Here is a 19,198-nt window from a genome sequence, read left to right as displayed (position 1 = left end):
TCAAGAAAAAAAAAAATACTAACAATCAGACATAGAAAACGCCTATTACAGTCCGTCCATATTATTTCTTTTTCTGGTGCTCGTAATGAGACAGGAAAAAGAAAATCACCGGTACGGTACCGGTACCCCTACATTTAACTGTCCCCCTGCAACCAGCAATTTGAGCTAAACGAGGCAATACATTTCAAGCCATAAATCAACACGATTAATGACACCACTTGTCAGTAAAACCACTTCTGCAATCCGAGTCACAGCGGCAAACAAAGACATACATATTGCATATCTTGAGAACTATGAACACAAGAGGGCGCTATTGGAGTTTCCAGTAAAGAGTATACTGGGACAAAGATGTATGTGATGTGAGCCAACAGAGGGGGCTGTTTCAAAAAGCTGATATGGCAGACTGGCAGTATTTAGTCTGTCAACGTATTTTGATGAGGAATAGATTCGTTACAAGGGAAAATTTTCAATTTTCTGTCACTTACACCTGTGTTTCAGTCAGTTTTAAATTCCATCACATTTTTTTCAATACTTGAAGAATGTGGACAATATTTTATCACTTTCCAAGAAGTTCCTGCCCAGTTTTATTCCGTTATTTTTTTTAAATCTAGGGATGGCAAAATACTCATATATGCTGACGTCACCACATCAACAAAACCCTGATTAAAATTCTAACTTTATTTGGGACCATCAAGCATTACATGAAAATCCCCTCTGACCACAGTAACCAACCACCATCACAAACCACACCCCTGACCACACCCACTGACCACACCCACTGACCACACCCACAGACCAAACCCTCATTTTGACAAATCTTTCCTTCTTCATACAATGTCTTTCACTTCAATCAGCATGCACCAGTCTAATCTCTGCTGAACGCACCAGCTAGCTACGCCCACTGACCACGCCCACCGCACCCCATTAACAACCCACCTTTCCTTGGGCCATCCTGGATCCTTCCTCCTGGCTGGGGACCATCAACTGCACGCTGACACTCGACTTATTTCTATTTTCCACATCAACTAACCACACCCACTGACCACACCCACTAGCCACACCCACCGCCAGGCCCTTATAGCCAAACCCGGCTTTCCCAGTGCAATCATTGTGCATCCTTCATACTCCTGGCTTCAGCATGCAAAGTTACCACACCTACTGACCACACCCACTGACCACACCCACCGACCACACCCACCGACCACACCCACTGACCACACCCCTACCTTTCCTTGGTGCCATCATCATGTATCCTTCATACTCCTGGCATCCAATCAGTATGCAAAGTTACCACACCTACTGACCACACCCACCGACCACACCCACCGACCACACCCACTGACCACACCCCTACCTTTCCTTGGTGCCATCATCATGTACCCTTCATCCTGGCTGGGCGGGACCGTCATCAACCGCCCACTCACGCTGGCAGACCTCTGGGTCAGTTGGGGCGGGGCCTGCGTGGGCGGGGCGTAGCCAGACGACCCCCGTGACCCTGATCGACTCATTGGGGTCATGGACATGTAGGACTGGTCCTCATCGGGAGGCGCTGGAGCTGAAAAGTCGCAGGGCAAAGATTTGAAACATCGGCTTCACCTCAAAGCTAAGGCTTAACTTAATTTGGGCATACAAAATGTCATGGTATTCAAGCCAGAGATAAAATCCGAAGCTCGAAAGGAGCCCTGTTTTCTAAACCCTAGAGAGAGGTAGTGATAAAAAGTTTGAGAACACTATAAATTTATAACTGCAGAAAAAGTACAAAAACATCTTATACTTAAAGAGGTTGTGGAATGCTCGAAGACATTTCCGTCATTTTTTGGGTATATGTAGCCTTAGGTGTGATGAAATAAAAACGACTATTGTTTCTGTCATGAAATGAGTACAATAGGTACTTTTGAGAGCTATTTTTCAGGTCCTTTTTTGACCTGAACGTGCAATTTGTGTAAAAGTCGTTGTTGCGGGCAGCAAACAAAACACAGTAAATCGTGACGTAATAAACAGGCTGCATCGGGAGTCCTGTTTATTACGTCACGATTTACTGTGTTTTGTTTGCTGCCCGCAACGACGACTTTTACACAAATTGCACGTTCGGGTCGAAACAGGCATGACAGGACTTGAAAAAAAGTTCTCAAAAGTACCTTTTGTACTCATTTTATGACAGAAACAATAGTCGTTTTTATTTCATCACACCTTAGGCTACATATACCCGAAAAATGACGGAAATGTCTTCGAGCATTCCACAACCTCTTTAAAAAAAAACATAATTAACCCTCCCTAGTGTCTTTCACTGAGTACCGGACCAAGTCCGCCAAAATCCATCACTGACCCTGCTTCACATAATGCTTCAGGACCAAATCCATTGAAATCCACCACAAGACCACCACTTCTATAGGTGGATTTTGATGGACTTGGTACCTGTGCCTTGCCTACCAAAATCCCCAAAATATGGTAATGGATTTTGATGGATTTCAAAAGGTTAGGGAAACGCATTTTTTTTTTGTCGCGGTGGTAATCAGACTTTCCCAAGATCAAAGTTGTGATTTCAACTTACAAATAACATTCAACTTGTTTTGAAAACAGTTTTTATTTTACGAAAACGTGTATCAACTTAAAGGGAATATACATCATTTGCTTTTGCTGTAATTTTCAGAAATGGATGGAATTGGGGGGTTGGAAATATAAAGCAAATATAGTTACACTGACTTTTTGGAGGTTTTGGGTTCGAAAATGCTATAAAAACCAAGAAAAACGATCATTTTCCTGTAGTCTGGTTCCCTGACTCCATATAAGAAGAAACAGAGCAGTTTACATACATTGGGGAATTGTAAGGTCAGGGAACCAGTCTAGCTGGCTCGTACCCGTTCATAGGTTTGTAATCGATTGCAAACAAGTGCGATGGTCAATTGGGGCCAGTATTTGAAAAAAAGCCAGTTGTTTCCAACGCTGATCGGCCGATCAGCGTTGGAAATTGATACAAAAATACCACTTTTCTTGAAAATGACAGTATACCAGGTGCCATAATTTTACAGGATGCTTTAGACTGTCATTTACCAACATCCTATTAAGGTATTTCGCAAAAACTTGGTAGTTTTATTTTTCGATGTTTGCAAATGTTGTATATTCCCTTTAAGACCAAACTAGATTGCTACACTGTACATTTCATGCAAACGCAACTTGTTTTCTAAATGGCTGAACTACATGAACGGGTTTTAAAACAATGCATACAGAATGACATAACTGACGTGGAAAGTGCAGTGGTGAAGGTGGTGAACAATGCACCCCCGACGGTGGTGACGGTGGTGATTGAGGTGATGGTGGTGAAATGGTGAGGTGAATCGGCTGCAAGAGGGCGTAGACATGTTCTGGGGATGGAGAGCGCCCTTGAGTGTTCATCGTGCGGTGGTGTAAGGGCTGGCGAGTGGGGACAGGTACAGTCAGGACGGCTGTGTGTATTTAAACGGGCAAACGAGGTGGAAACAAAAGACGGGCATGCAAGTGAAACGAGACACACAAACACTCCATCCATAAGATGACACATTTCTATTTTATGAACATGCATATTGAGCATATTTCTAACACTTTCTTGCCGCACAGTCGTACCATTTTTGGGAGGGGGGCAGCACACACCACTAAATGACAGGCACAACTGACCACTAAAACTGACTTGAGGATAAAAGTCCAAGGGCCTGTAATTTTTTTTGGGGGGGGGGCTTTCAAAGTGTACGCTATAGGGCCAAAGGATTACAGCTTCCACAAAGTGAAACATTTGGACTGATATTTGCCACACACAATTAATTTTTTTGTAGTAAGGAACAACTATAATGAGTCTATTGGTCAGTTCAATCATGCTATGATGAATATGGAAGTATATACAATGTATACAGTGTACTAGCCATGCCAACATGCATGCACTAACTATGATGTCTACAAATGTATATCATGCAACATAAAATCAGTGAATGAATATGAAGAAGTTGTTGACAATGTGCTACTTAATCATTCCAATTTCTATACCCTCTACAATTTTTGAACTAAAGGTGAATTTTCAAAGAAGAAATAATAATCTGTTCTTTTAGATATGGCAGGGGAAAAGTGCCCAACAAATATATTGCGCAAAATTGGCAAACCTGCTTTGTTACCTTTCGAGGCACCAGAGGGCGCCATATTCATGTATTCATCGGTGAACTCCACGCTCTCCTCTCTGATTGGTGTACGAGTCGGCGAATCGGGTGTCCGGCTCCGCCCAGATCCCGAAAACCTAGAAACCAATTGGAATTTTGAAGAATTGACAATGCAGACGTATTAGAAAACACGGCAACAAACTACAGCCAAGCGTTGTTTCAAATCAACCCTGCAAAATGCAATTTCAACTTTGAAGAAAGAGGAGACACTCAAGTTCCGGTCTATGCTCAAGATGACTTGCAGTTGTACATGGTGGTGATGGATATTAACAGCTTGAACAAAGACCACTATATGATAATGACATTACACCTATCAGAAAAATGTGTGCTTGCCGGTTTTAAACACTCTGTTTAAGACCGGTTGGAGTCTGCATGCTGATAATTACCCCAGCCAGTAAAAATCAAAACTTTTCGGTCCAGAAGTCAAAACAAGTCAAAATTATAAATTTTCAATGTTTTTGTCCGACAATTTTAATGCATGTTTTTTCAAAACACCCCTCTAGCTATGCTATGGTATGGCCCTCTCGTGAGTAGACGTAAACAAGTCCTTATGTGGAGATTTTTTTTATGCTGAAATTTATTTCGAAAGTTGAAATGAAAGATTTTCTGGTAGTTTTATTAGAAGTTGTACCGGAAGTTGTACCAGAAGTTGTAGCGGAAGTTGTACCAGAAGTTGCACCTGAGGTTTTACTCTTTTTTTTATGCTGGAAGTTATACCGGAAGTTGTACTGAAACATTTTCTGGTAGTTTCATTAGTTATACTGGAAGCTGTACCGGAAGTTGTACCGGAAGTTGTACCGGAAGTTGTACCGGAAGTTGTATTAGCAGTTGTGCCACAACTTCTGATTGTTTACTTGAACATTTACTGGAACATTTTCTGGAAGTTTTCTACGCAGTTTTAACAGAAGTTGTACCAAAAGTCATACCGGAAGTTGTACCAAAAGTTGTAACGGCAGTTGTGCCGGAAGTTGTACCGGCAGTCGTGCCACAACTTCTGGTTGCTTACTGGAACATTTACCGGAACATTTTCTGGAAGTTTTTCAAGAAGTTTTACCACAACTTGTACAGAAGTTTTACCAAAATACTACCAGAAGTCATACCCAAAGTTGTACCGGAAGTTATTCCGGAAATTGTACGGGAAGTTGAACCGGAAGTTGAACCGGAAGTTATACTGGAAGTTGTACTGGAATTTCCCTGGGGCTTACCGTGCCAGGAGGTGGTCACTGGGACTGGTTCCGTAGCCAGGGAACTCATCAGAGAGATTGGGATCTGAGGCATGCAGGGGCTGGGGGTAGGACAGAAAACGATCCTCGCTAACACCAAGGGGACTTTCACTGCGGCAAAATCAAAATAGAAATAGAAGAGACAACAAAATAATCACGACCATCACACACTACTTGAGCAAATAAAAAGAGAAAGAGATCAAGGTGGTAACCATGACAACTGGGAGGAAAGGTTTGGAAGTGGGAAAGTGAAGGAAGAAGGATGAATTTGTGTACCAATTTGAAAGAAATTGTGATACATCAAAACAACAAATATAAACTGGTATCGTGAACTAGCACCAAAGTTTACCAAAGGGCTTTGACACATCTCCCCTTTCCATTTCCCATGCAAATTGTAGGATGGCTTTCCAGGGTCAAGAGCAAAGACTGTAATAGATCTTTATCATGCTGCCACCATTTTAGTCATGTTCCCTGTCACAATATATAATTCAATAACAGTACTCAATGATAATGGGTTTTGTGCAAAAAAGGAACCAGACTATTTTTCCATCCAGCCTCGCTTTGGTTACGTTGATTTGATTGGGAAAAACTCACGATGGCCGCAACATGATAATGGTCTATAACAGCAAGTTTGCAATTGCAAACAATGGACAGAGCATATTATAACACCTCACCCACAGATTCTGTGTCTTGATTGGCCGAGAGCGAGTCACATGACACTTTCTATTTTTGCTATCTTTCCGTGCACGGCCAAAAGTACTATACCCGTAGCAACCAAAGTACTATACCATTAGCAACCAAAGTACCATTTCCACGGCGCGGTATTTGTGTGCAAAATGCATGCTGGTGTGCGCGTTGCGCGCAGCGCGTTTTGTTCCAAAGAGAGCGCGCCACAGAGTTGGGTTCAAACATTTCGCAAAGGGGTAGTTTGGAAGAGAGAAATACATTTTCCACCAATTTTGTATTGAAATTGAAGTTTATTTCAAATGTGTTCAGATTTAAATAATTTAAAATATTATAACCAAGCAGAATCTGTGGGTGAAGTGTTATAAAACAAATATTGAATGCTTTATCTCGTGGTGAAGTAAAACTAGCCTCCCTCGGTGATCCATGGAGCATTCTATTTTCCCGAGGCGAATGGATCACCTCGGGAGGCTAGTTTTACTACACCACTCGAAGCATTCAATATTTGTATACTATCCCACATTAGGGCTGTCCTGAATATAAAAAAATATTCAAATATTTGATCATCCCCTGGAATTTGTCTTTTTTATTTTAAAATGTCTTTGCAATATGTTACTCATGTGACATGTGTGATAATATTGTTGAGGGGAAAGCAATGGTCGTGTCGAAAGTAAAATTCACTGGAGGAAAATGTGAAGAAAAAGTGGGAAAAGCAATAAGACAATGTGATACAACAGCAAAGCAAATATATCCAGCAAAATAAAATCAACAAGAGATAAATATTGACACAAGATACCCATACCATTGTCCATCGCAGAAGGGATCAATCATGTCCATAACTGGAATTTCTTGATTTTCACCATTACTAATTTGGTCCAATTTTTTTACAAAATGTAGTTTTTGTTTTTCTCAAAGTCTCAAAGATAAACTGTTAATGATTAGTTATAGCCTTTTTTTGCTTATTCTGCTGCCATCTTGAATTTTGAATGCCAACTGCTTCAGAGTGAGGTGTTTTGAAATAGGCTGGTACCCAAGGTAGTGAGTTTACTTTATCATCCGTGTGCGTGATTGTGAAGTCGGGGTACCAGACCAAGATGGCGGCAGCAGTTTAGCATGCTGGGTATTTTTTTTTTTACCTCAGAGGACTGTTTGGTATGGGTGGTGAGTTGGATATGGGCTGCACAACACGATGCATGCTGGACGGTCGCAGGCTGCCGGAACCAGTCCGCTGGGGCATGGCAAAGCGCCCTCTGGCTTTGGTGGGACTAGGGGATAAAAGGTTACACGTTTTAATCACTTTCAATCAATTTTCCTTTTGAGGCCTAGTCTTGGCTCAAGGCTGACAGCAAGCATCTACGCAAACAGCCTGAGTTAAGACTACAATCTGAGGAACTGTTGATTAAAGGTCACCGCTGAGATTGAGGAACATCAAATGGCCGCTTCTTTGAAGAACAAAAAAAAATCATTTACATAAAGAGTTAGTCTTGGCTCAAGGTTGACAACAGTTTCTGGTCTGTCGAAACAAATTGGGCATGGCTATTATCTGAGGGACTCGATCACATAAAAAAAAATGGCATTGTTATGTGAACATTTGCTGATAAATGTACAATACACATGATACGTTTCGATTGTTTCATATGAAGTCACAAATCTGCACACACGATAACACCTGAAACTAAACGATAAGTCGAAATGTAAGTATCTAACCAATTTCACAGATTGAGTCTCAATCTGTGATATTGGTTGGTTAGCTGATTTGCAGTGACCTTGGTGGTTGAGTAGCTGGGACATCTGCACCGTCAGTTAGCAGGTCTGTGGTTCAAAACCACACACACCGCTCACAGGATTTTGAGGGTATTCTTTATCACACACGAATGGAGTTACTGATTAAATGTCAATGACCAACAAGACAGTCACTGACAATCACAGACAGTCACTGACAATCACTGACAGTCACTGACAATCACAGACAGTAACTGACAAACAGACAGTCACTGACAATCACAGGCAGTCAATGACAATCACAGACAGTCAATGACAATCACAGACAGTCACTGACAATCACAGACAGTCACTATCAATCACAGCCAGTCACTATCACAGAAGGTCACTGACAATCACAGCCAGTCACTGTCTATCACAGCCAGTCACTGTCACTGACAATCATAGACAGTCAATGACAATCACAGACCGTCACTGACAATCACTGCCAGTCACTGACAATCACAGGCAGTCACTGACAATTACTGACAGTCACTGACAATCAAAGACAGTCACTGACAATCATAGACAGTCAATGACAATCACAGACAGTCACTGACAATCACAGACAGTCAATGACATTATCTGTAGCAAGTCACTGGCCAACACAGGACAGTTATGCCCATTTTGGGGAAAAATATGGTCACTGACAAAATTTTACAAACAGCTCAAATCCACAGACACAAACACCGGTACGGCCAATCAGTGAAAAAAAATAGTCACCAACAGTCACAGCCAACATAAATTGTAAGAACAATCACAAACTGTCACAGAAAAACAGAGGAATTAATCGGCAAAGTTAGTCACTGACAAACAAAGACAATTAATGACAATCACAGACAGTCACATCTGCTTAAAGGGAATATACAACATTTGCTTTTGCTGCAATTTTCAGAAATGGATGGATTGGGGGGGTTAATATTTTATAGCAAAATATTGTCACACTGACTTGTTTGACGTTTTGTGTTCGTAAGATGCTGAAAAAACAGGAAAAACTATCATGTTTTTTAGTATGGTTCCCTGACCTCACTTAAGTATTTGAAAAAAGCCAGTTTTTTTTTTCTCCAATGCTGGTCGGCCGACCAGCGTTAGAAATTGATACAAAAATAGCACTTTTCTTGAAAATGTCAGCACACCAGGTGCCATATTACAGGATGCTTAAGACTGTCATTGGCTTACAGTAAGGTATTTCATAATAATTTGTTAGTTTTGGATGTTTTGGATGTTTGCAAATGTTGTATCATTCCCTTTAAGGAATCATGCCAACCAAACAGCTAAAAAAATAACCACCCCTCCCAAACAAAACAATTCCTCTTGCATATTGCAAGTCACATGACAGCCAACATCAAACTGGTTTATACATTCTAGCAGACACCAAGATGAAACTAAATCACATGCACTAGGATGATGTTAGCTGCTTTTTCCTTGCTATCGAAAGTACCTGAGAAAAAAAAAAAAAAAATTCCACAACATGTTGCACAAGTGACGTGATGTATTAGTCACATGACAGCCCACATCAAACCCATTCATACATCTTAGCAGACACCAAGATCAGAAGATGAAACTAAATCACATGCACTAAGATGAGGTTAGCTGCAATATCTCTCCATCAGCACCAACAGAAGCAGGGTTAGGATTTTTGTGGCCGTTACCTTTCCGGTGTACGCCCGCTGCGAAAATGCGACTCCCCTTCGCTAGCCGTCCGAGGGCGTGTTTTCAAACCGTATTTAAGCAAGCTGCGAGAAAAATCATTTCGGGGAAGAGAGAGGGAATGGAGGAAAAAGTTGAAGTGGAGAAAAACGAGGGGAAAAAAAAATGAGAGCAATGATTACTGAAATTGTTGTTACATGTTACAAGTATGATTTGGGCAGAATACGTTGTTAATGAGAACACTTGCTCAAAAAAATGAAATGTTTAACCCGAGTAGAGGAAACCACGGAAATAAAAGACACAAAACGAGAACAGGTTCTTTGCTTTTAAGATTTTTTTTAAAATGGCAGAAAGAAAATGTTAGTTTGCAGCATGCAGGAGGCAAAAAGGACAGGCTACTTGAAATGTTGCACCAGAACAAACTCAGATTAAAACTTGAGAGGTATGCTAAAACATTTTGTCAGTATAAAAGTTATCACACATGCAATGCAGAAGAGATCTTTGCACACTGTATGGAATTACATCTTTTACTGTGGAAATATTTGCTGCACCTGCAAATCTGCAAAACTCTGCTCATTTAACCCTAACCGCCCCCAATGCTACAAAATACCACTGAGTAGTAACCTGTAGTATTAATTTCTTTCCATACAAGTATGCACAACACATGTAGTATTCTGTGGTATTTGGTACTTGACCCCCAAACAGCCCTTTGGTTAAGGAACAATCACACATGAGCTTCAAACTAGAAATAAAATAAAGCCGGAATATATTCCTTTAAGCAGGGATACTTAATTCCTTTAATTTGACTTTTCCTAGACATGCACTACGCTTTTCCCACAGTACGCATTTAAAAAAAAAATCTATCAACTGAACTGTTTGAACAATTGAATTTTGAATCACATATAAGGGCTGTTTACTTTGGAAGAATTTAATATTCGATTATTCAAACAGCGTTTGACCAAATATTCGAAAATTCAAAGCTCGCCGATCAAGTTTAACACGTGCCAGCTGCCACTACATGCCGCGCCGGTCAAAAGCAAAAGTTAAAGTTTGCGTGCAGTGATCGATATTATGGGCCCCTGGAGTATTTTGTAGTAACTATTTTAGTACTGTCAGATTTTAACCCACTAAAATGACGGGAACAATGAACCGCCGTCGACAAAATAATTACCGTCGCCCCAAAACAGTGGCATCTGCCTAAGTGCCTCAACTTTACAATCGTGTGTGTACCCGTACCTAGTGTTTTTTTAATGAATATTCCAACCGACAAATTTATGATCCAATATTCGCATACTCGGGACAGCCCTTGCACTTGTCAGTTTTTTCCCCAGAGCAAATGTCACAAATTTCAAATTTCTCCAAAAAAACGTCTCTAGCCGAACGAGCCCCGAAATTCAAGCCGCGAATGACATGCAAGTCTCGTACTAGCGTGCATGTATTGGTATTTAAGGCTTCAGCCCTGGGGATACGGTTTCGGTTACAAAAAGCACGCAAAATTGGTTTCATAACTATGGGGGCAAAAAGACTTCAGGAAAACTGACAAATTCCCAGGTAAAATGTCAATGTATGCGTTCAATTTACAAACACAAGTTGGCCCACCGAATCTATAGGGAGCTTTGCAAGTATAAATTACTAAAAACTACTTTGTTTGAACAGATAACTAGAAAAGGTCAGACTTAAATCCTAAATTGACATGTCTATCTGGGTTTTTTTGCCTGAAAAAAAAAAAATCAAAAATACGCAGATAGGACGTTGATGTATTCGTTTAATTATAACAAACCATCCCAAAGGAATTTGAGGGATTTCCAATGTTTGAGTACCAAAGTGCCTTGGTCAGAATTGTGTACTATAACATTTTTTGGCTTTAGTATTTTGTGGTCAAAACAACTTTGCGTTCGTTCAGCAGACAACTCAATAATAAATTTGGCAATGTACGGGAATTCCACAATTCGTCGCCAACGCTGCGGTTCAGTTCCTGGAGGCACTTCTAGCTAATTTTCTGCAAAAATCTAATTTCAAAACGGGATTCCCCCAAGCGTTGAAGCTGAGACGGAAATGGTATTGTTAAATCGCCGGAGACTTCCAATTTTGGTCAAAGGAAATTTCCACGCCGTGAAATTCTACACCCACGGTTTTATTAATATTTTGTTTTGAGTGAATTTTTTCAAAAGGCAAGTGCTTTTTTGAAAGGCTGTAGCGGGTGAAATTTGTTAAATAATATAATAATTCGTTACATTACGGTACGTGTTAAACTACTGGTATGTGTAGTAAACAGGCACTCATCTTCACAGAAAATCAATTTCATTTTACTCGAAATATTTGTTCAATCACTTAAAAATGGATGAAAAAAATCGATTAGACAAAAAAAATGTGCATCATCGTAAAAAGATGCAACAAACTATCCTAATTTTTTGGCAGATTGTCCCAAGTTCTCATTTTCAAAACAAAATTCTCGAGGGGGAAGTTTTTTTAATTTGGTTGTTCGGTCGTAAAAAAAGACCGCTCGAGAGTGTGTGACCTTGCTATTACGATGATGGATGGATTGCCGGAGCACGTTAATAGCCTCTAGTCCTGTCTCCAGTCTAAATTGGATCGGCCGAGATCGTTTATGCGCAGCGAAGCGGGAACGTTGTTTTCCGGGAACGCTGTTTGCGGATGACAAACACAAGAAGATTGTCTGGCTCTGAGGAGAACTAGGTACACATACAACTGTACTTATATTGACCTAGGTCTAGACTCCTGTTCAAATACCCTTGGATTTTGAGGTTTGCAAGGCACCAGGCTTACCGCCAAGAGTGCAATATTGGGCATACAAGGGTGCAATCCAGTATTAAAATTCCCATAGACACCAGTGCTAAATGCCCATACTTCAAAATTCTTTTAAAAATACTCAGAACACTCACAGGTATTTACGCTGTACAGAAAAATGATGATCAACATGTCATCTTTCATTTTCTTTTCATTCTTTGGCAGGTTGACCATGGACTTTTCGAGATATTATCACCCAAAGAAGACAACCCCTTTTTTCTCTAAACCGGAAAAGTAGCCATCTTGAAAAAAGATCCCTCCACAACATGGCAAAATAACGCCCCTTTGGAGCCCAACTGCATCCAAAATGCTCAGAATTAGAAGCCCCAAGCCCTGGCCAGAGGTTCATTGCCATTCGTTTGTATCTCTTCAATTGGTCAATATAGACCTCTCTAACATGTCTAATATGGAATATTTTGAGGGTATAACTTTTATTCATGAGCTCGGCGAATGGGTTTAGGACTATTTACCTGTGTGCACTCACAAGTGGTTGCAAAAGAGGTTGTTGTTCAAATGTATGGATACTGTGTTCCGTTGCGTTCTTAAAGTTGTTAAGCACGAGGGGCCGTATCATAAGTCCGACGCCTCATAGGTCCGACGCCTCATAAGTCCGAAATGTCGGACTTATGAGGCGTCGGACTTATGAGGCATAAAATGTGTTTATTCTGCCTCATAGGTCCGACGCCTCATAAGTCCGATGCCTCATAAGTCCGACAAATTAAACGCCTTGTTTTTCCGTTGTTGGACTAATGAGGCGTCGGACTTATGAGGCGTCGGACTTATGAGGCGTCGGACTAATGAGCGGACCCCAAGCACGAAACCGCCACGTACATGTGCACGTACACCGTGGAGATTATGCAAGTGCAACCCCGATGAAATCCTCTTGGTTTCTATATTGTAAGAATTTGCTCAAAATGAATTTGGGCTTCCGAGACCAAGTTTAGGTAAGGACCATTAGTCGACTAGTGGTCGATTCGCGACGCAACTTACGCCTGCGCACTTACAGCAATTTGCAACGCCTCTCTCAAACGATGGTGAAAACGTCATCCCAAAATTTCAATGTTATAGCTATTTCAAAATCAAAAGTTACCAGAATTTTTGACATTTTGCAGTCGTAAATTTTCTTTTCTTTGGTGATTCGTAGTTGTTTCAGTACAAGACATTAAGCCAATGAGCGAACATTTCTCACAAATGTTTTCAGTAAGCAGATTTTTGGGTTCACAATTTTGAACATAAAACCCCTAAAACCGAACAGTGTCTTCCTGAAATGACATCACAGCAACAGCGCCCTCAGTTGTCCGGAAAAGCATAGAAAATAGTCAAATGTTTACAGAAATACACTTTTCAATAAAATTAGCCAAAAGGGATGTCAAACAGTTTAATACTATAGTCCATCATTTGCAGCCATCCGAAAAGTAACTGGCGTAATTATTGTTGAAAAACATACTTGGTTGAAAGATAGTAAGGGAACTAAACTCCCTGTGAAATTATTCTTTCTGGGAAGCTGTCAATTTGAAGTAATCAACGAAAAAAGGCCTTTCCAACGGTGCGTCTTAAGACGCACGGTAGGAAAATTTAAATTAGTAGTTCGTTTTGTTATTCGGCGAAACACGTGCAAGCATAGGCACGACGCACACGGTTGCTATAATTCGTCAGATCAGTGCGCGACGTCGCGTATAGCTGCAATTCAAAACAATTCAAAACATGATTCAGTAACTTTTGATTTGAAATTGAGATCCTAGAATGCTGTTTTTCTCGGAATATACAGCTGAAGCTGAGCTGAAACTTCATCAGGTTAGTTGTTCAGTATCCTTCATTAGATTTTGAACACTTTCGTTGCTTCAAACGAACAAAATGCACAAATTACAAATGATGGACTATATCTTTAAGAGGAGTAGAAAGTTGCACAATATATGTTCCTCAGAAAAATTCACTTCATGACCCCTTTAATCCACCCTTTTCCAATTTGTGACTTCCATTTAAGATGAGACCCGATAATAATTCTTACGCTGCACTGCTTCCGTTTCTATGCCACAGGGTCGTCTCCTTTAACTGTTCTTTCATGTAAATGTAATAAATGGGTTGTCAAGACTCGGGTAAGCAGGGCATAACCTAAAGATTAAACAAAAGTAATGAAGCCGTTACTGCTTGACGAATGCTGCTATTACCGAAGCAATAATTGGCCAAACGCCGTTACAGGTGAACATATACATCAATATACCTTCTAGAAGTTTGGAGGCAGGTAGGGGTAGGAACATTTGCAATTACCCGCAAACGTCCAACGATTTAACGAGAAAATCCGTCATGTCCTTGCTCAAAATGAAGAGAGAACTGGGATCAAAAGACTTGCCTTGCCTTGCCATTTGGCATACTTTGAGAAATGCAGTTTTGACTATTTAGTTTAATGTTGTAATTACATTTTTACTTACAATGTAAGTACAAATGTAATTACAACATTAAACTAAATAGTCAAAACTGCATTTCTTAAAGTCTTACATATGTTGTACTTACATTTAAATGGGTTTTAAAGGAACAATAGGGCCTGGAATGTGCCCAATTGGGCTACAAAAAGCATTTTGAATGAAATATTAAATATAAAGAGCATTTGAAAGCAGAATATAAATGTCTACACAACCATCCTTTAAAAGTGGGCATTTTTGGGTTGTTCTTGTGAGAACCAATTTCGGGGGTCGCATTTTTGTCCCCGAAAAATCAATTTGTTTAGTGCTAGTTGTGATCCAGTGCTCAGTGGTTCGCATTCTGCGGAAGTGTAAGAAACAACATTTGTGTATCGGTGCTGTTTGTATATGTGACACACACACAACGTGTAGCGTACGTTGAATAGACACAACTCGAAATACGTATGGGTATGCCACAAGATGTCCGTCGCGTCCGATGTAAACAACCAGGGTTTTTTTCTTCCCTCGGGAACGGTAAGACATTAGGTTTGTTTCCTTTCATCCAGACCTTTGAAATTGGATAAGTAAACAATCCAAAACATGATATTTTTTCGGGGATTTCAGGCCTTAACCCTAACTCCCTAGGCCTTTTTGCTAGGATGTAGCCTCAATCCTGCAAAATCCTCCAACTGGCCTCATGGAAAAATAGCATATAGCCTCAATCCTGCAAATTCCTCCGTTATTTCTTGAATATGGTCCATGGAGGGATGACCACTGCCTGAATCCTGCAAAATCCTCCGGCTATGTCTGTCAATAGGCTGAGGCAGAGGCAGTGACATCCTGGAGCAGTGCGGAGGATGTCAAGTATAATCAAGAACTAAATTTATGCACGGCTGAGCATAAACAACACAAGGTCCGGCCCAAGACCTTGACACAGTGCGTACTCCGAAATCAGCAACTCACTTTTGCCATGTAACCTCAATCCTGCAAATTCCTCCAATTTGCAAAAAGGATTTTGGAGGATTCAGGGCGGTTAGGGTTAATGCCCCTTTAAGCTTTCGGTTTGAATTTCTATGGCAAGGCAATATGGGTATATATTCATGAGAAAACAAGGCAAGTTTGGAATTTTTTTTTAAATACAGTAGCCACATGAAATATTTAATTTTGTCATTTCAGATGAATAAATTCAGACAATTAAATATGATACCCTGCAATCTAAAAAAAAAAATGGATTTTTTTTTTTGGTCTCCTAACAAATGTTCAATATGTACATGTATGTTTTGTTCTTACGAAAAATCTTCTGTAATCCGATTTTATGCTTCTGCAACCCTCAGAAAAAGGGATTTCATTTTGCAAACAAATGAACCCGTCCAACGAGAGATGAGTTACATGTATTGTCTGGCAACCAAGAATTCAAATTTGTAAAGAAATAATTGTAATAACTACATGTAAATGCCGCTGGATTCACAAGTGAATAACTTTTATATTGCTGTTAAGAAAAAAGCAATTGAAAAAAAAACAAATCTATATTTCGAGGTGAAACTCGAAAACAGCACGGGGAACACATTTGTAAACAAGTCACTCTGAAATTAATTACAATTACTGCAAACGCATCATGAGGGCTTCATTTTCAATCTTATAATTGACGTTCATTGATTCTACTTTTTGAGTAAAGAATGATATTTGTCTTGATTTCCCGGAGCTCCCCCCCCCCTTCCCCCGGCAAAAAATTAAAGATTAAGGGTTGAAAAGGGAAATTACTGCACCAAAGAAAACTCTCAATGTCAAAAGTCTGGCCATTCAATCGAGCTAGGTTCCTATTTTTTAATTCCTTTTTTTTTTTTGCAGAAGGAAGGGCGATCAGCAGCAAAGCTCCCTGTCAGACATGCGATCGATCACATCGTGCCGAAGTGATTCCATGCGGGGGATTTTCAATGTTTGCTTTCAATCTGTTGTCGTCGGGTTGAAAAAAAAAAACTCCCTGTCCAGTCTCTTTCATTGATCTCACGAAATTGCAGACTTTCAGAATCCATTGCTCCACCTTCCTTGTAAAATGAAAGGCTCACGGTATGAGAGTCCCTGGAATTGTCATTCTAGATTGTTTACGGAAAGTTTGATTTCAAAGTGACGTGAAGATAAAAAAACAAAGAGCACGGATGATGTAAGGCACGATATATATTCACATTTCATCCGATCATTAAAATTAAATGAAAGCTTGCCAGATGGACAGTTTGTATCAAATTGTTTAGCCTTGCCCCTTTCCCATTAAAGTTTGGTCTGGAATTTGCAACTGATATTTCTACTTGGTTGGGAAAAGCCAACATTAAAGGTGTACTAAAGGTGTACATCTTTAATTCATGCTACTGAAAGCGGAGTTAAACGCCGGCCTGATGGGCCACATTGGCTCGGGACAGACTTTACTTTAACTTTACTTTCCTGGGGAACTTCAAAATTAAAATGATTCCAGAAAATATTACAGGCATGACAATCAGCCTTCAGGGGTAACATACATTACTGATGACTGTCTCAACATACATGTACATGTGGATATACCTAATTTCTCATACATAATACTGTCAGGGCATTATGTACAGAAGCTGGGCACGGGTGTCGAGGGGGGGGGGGGGGGGGGGGAGGACACCCCCACCAAGTAATAATTTTTATCAGCGAATATGGCTCAACTAATAGCACCACCTATTGTCTAACAGTGTCCAAGATTTGAACAGCACCCCGCTTTGCGGCGGCAGGGTGACCGTAAAATTAAAAAAAATCAGGCTCCTTCAAAACAGATAGCATGTCAGCAAATTGGTGTTGAAACCCCTCCCCCTTTCCAAATTGTATAGAGTCTGGCGGAGTTCTACCTACTTCGATCCTACAAAATCGTCAAAAACCCTCACAGTTCATTAAGAAGAATCTTTAATTACGGTTGCGCAGCCGTCATTACGCACTTTTGTTTGCAGCTCATACATTTGCTTGTACATGTATACAAGCGCATCCCGGGAACGAGGTCCGCTAATTTCCAAGGTCCTCGCTAACGTCATCGTTAACATTAACGATGCGAGTTACATTAACGAGCAGCTTCTAAAAGAAACCGTACCTTATTAATGAGGAACACTGTACACGGTCGCACGACCCAACGTTAACGATGCGAGTTACATTAACGAGCAGCTTCTACAAGAAACCGTACCTTATTAATGAGGAACACTGTTCAAGGTCGCACGACCCAACATTAACGATGCGAGTTACATTAACAAGCAGCTTCTAAAAGAAACTGTACCTTATTAATGAGGAACACTGTAGAAGGTCGCATGACCCATTAAGACCGGAAAAACAGCGCACACTGCGCATTTTAATGACACGTGTGGGTGAACACTTAAAGTGCCGGTGAAACAGAAAAAGGACCAATTTGAAGAACGGGGTCATAGAAACGGCACAATCACAAACCATACATGGACATATAAAGATGCTTAGTCTCTGCATATTGTATTTTACGAACGGCTCTCAATTAAAAAATAACAACGGCTCACCACGCACGTCCTCAAGTTTTGACCGCAAAAGACTACGGCATCAAAACGTAGATCAATCATCATTCAATTTTCCGTAAGAGGATTTTTGCTCTAAATTACTAATTCCCCGTCTATGCCATTATCCACTTCAAACTATTATCCCCAACATGCCCAAGAGCCATTAAGCTGTAAAAGCCATAATGGTTTACCCAGAAACAAGTTTATATTTATCATGTTTATATCTTCATGGTAATGAAAACAAGGATTCCTCAAAAGCGTCCTAGGAACTGTAGCTCGAAAGCCAGAAAAAAAAACCTGTAAGAAGAAGAAGAATTACAGTTTTAGAGGTGGGAGGAAAACCCCAGAAGACTTTTCCGGGGGGAAACCCACAGAATCAGGCAGGGACTGAAAACCCAATCCACATGTGGTCTGGGTAGGAATGGAACCTGGGCCACGGCAATGGAAGGCGAGGAAAGTAACCATTGCGCCAACCTACATTACACCCAAAGTTGACAGATGCCAAAGTGAATGCACATGTAGTTTTAAAGTAAAACTTGCATTAGCCCCAAAATCAATGATTTAAATTAGATGGTTTGCTCTTTAAGTTCATTTCTCTACTTTAAGTCTTATTTTTATATATTTTGTGCTGAAAATTTTGAAAATTTGCATGGTTTACATAAAAAGTAAAAGAAGACATGCAATTTCATACACCACGTCCCAAAAGACCCGTAACATATTTTTACGATTTACGGGTATTTCGGGACGCGCTGTAGATCTACTTTTTGACCGGGGAAAAAAAAACTTCAGTTAATTTCTGCATGCATCATCAACAAAATGTTCTAAGGCACCAAATATCATGCAAGTACCTACGGACTAATCAGACGATGGCCATTTTCTGCGATGGTATCACTCAGGCTCACGCGAGTCACGCTCAGGTGGTACGTACGCACGCACTATAGACTCTTTCGACCAGTAGTGTTACCAAA

The 19,198-nt window shown here is 40.4% G+C and overlaps 1 protein-coding gene across 4 annotated transcripts in view; it reads right to left on the bottom strand.

Moving 5' to 3' along the window:
- LOC119724842 (insulin receptor substrate 1-like) overlaps nucleotides 1–19,198 on the bottom strand; it is an 86,263-nt gene that overhangs the window by 17,174 nt on the left and 49,891 nt on the right. For 3 of the 4 annotated variants that reach the window (XM_038196103.1, XM_038196104.1, XM_038196105.1), the window contains 6 exons: nucleotides 9,502–9,585; nucleotides 7,225–7,353; nucleotides 5,387–5,515; nucleotides 4,140–4,258; nucleotides 3,243–3,443; nucleotides 1,355–1,555 (listed from right to left, as the gene is read on the bottom strand). In XM_038196103.1, coding sequence (XP_038052031.1) covers nucleotides 1,355–1,555; nucleotides 3,243–3,443; nucleotides 4,140–4,258; nucleotides 5,387–5,515; nucleotides 7,225–7,353; nucleotides 9,502–9,585 — 863 coding nt within the window. The remainder of the gene's footprint in view (nucleotides 1–1,354; nucleotides 1,556–3,242; nucleotides 3,444–4,139; nucleotides 4,259–5,386; nucleotides 5,516–7,224; nucleotides 7,354–9,501; nucleotides 9,586–19,198) is intronic. The other variant, XM_038196106.1, reaches the window with a different exon arrangement.

Source organism: Patiria miniata, unplaced genomic scaffold, assembly GCF_015706575.1.
Source record: "Patiria miniata isolate m_02_andy unplaced genomic scaffold, ASM1570657v1 HiC_scaffold_18, whole genome shotgun sequence".
NCBI lineage: Eukaryota > Metazoa > Echinodermata > Asteroidea > Valvatida > Asterinidae > Patiria > Patiria miniata.
Note: the sequence above shows the minus strand (reverse complement) of the source record. Positions and strands in the feature narration are given on the sequence as shown.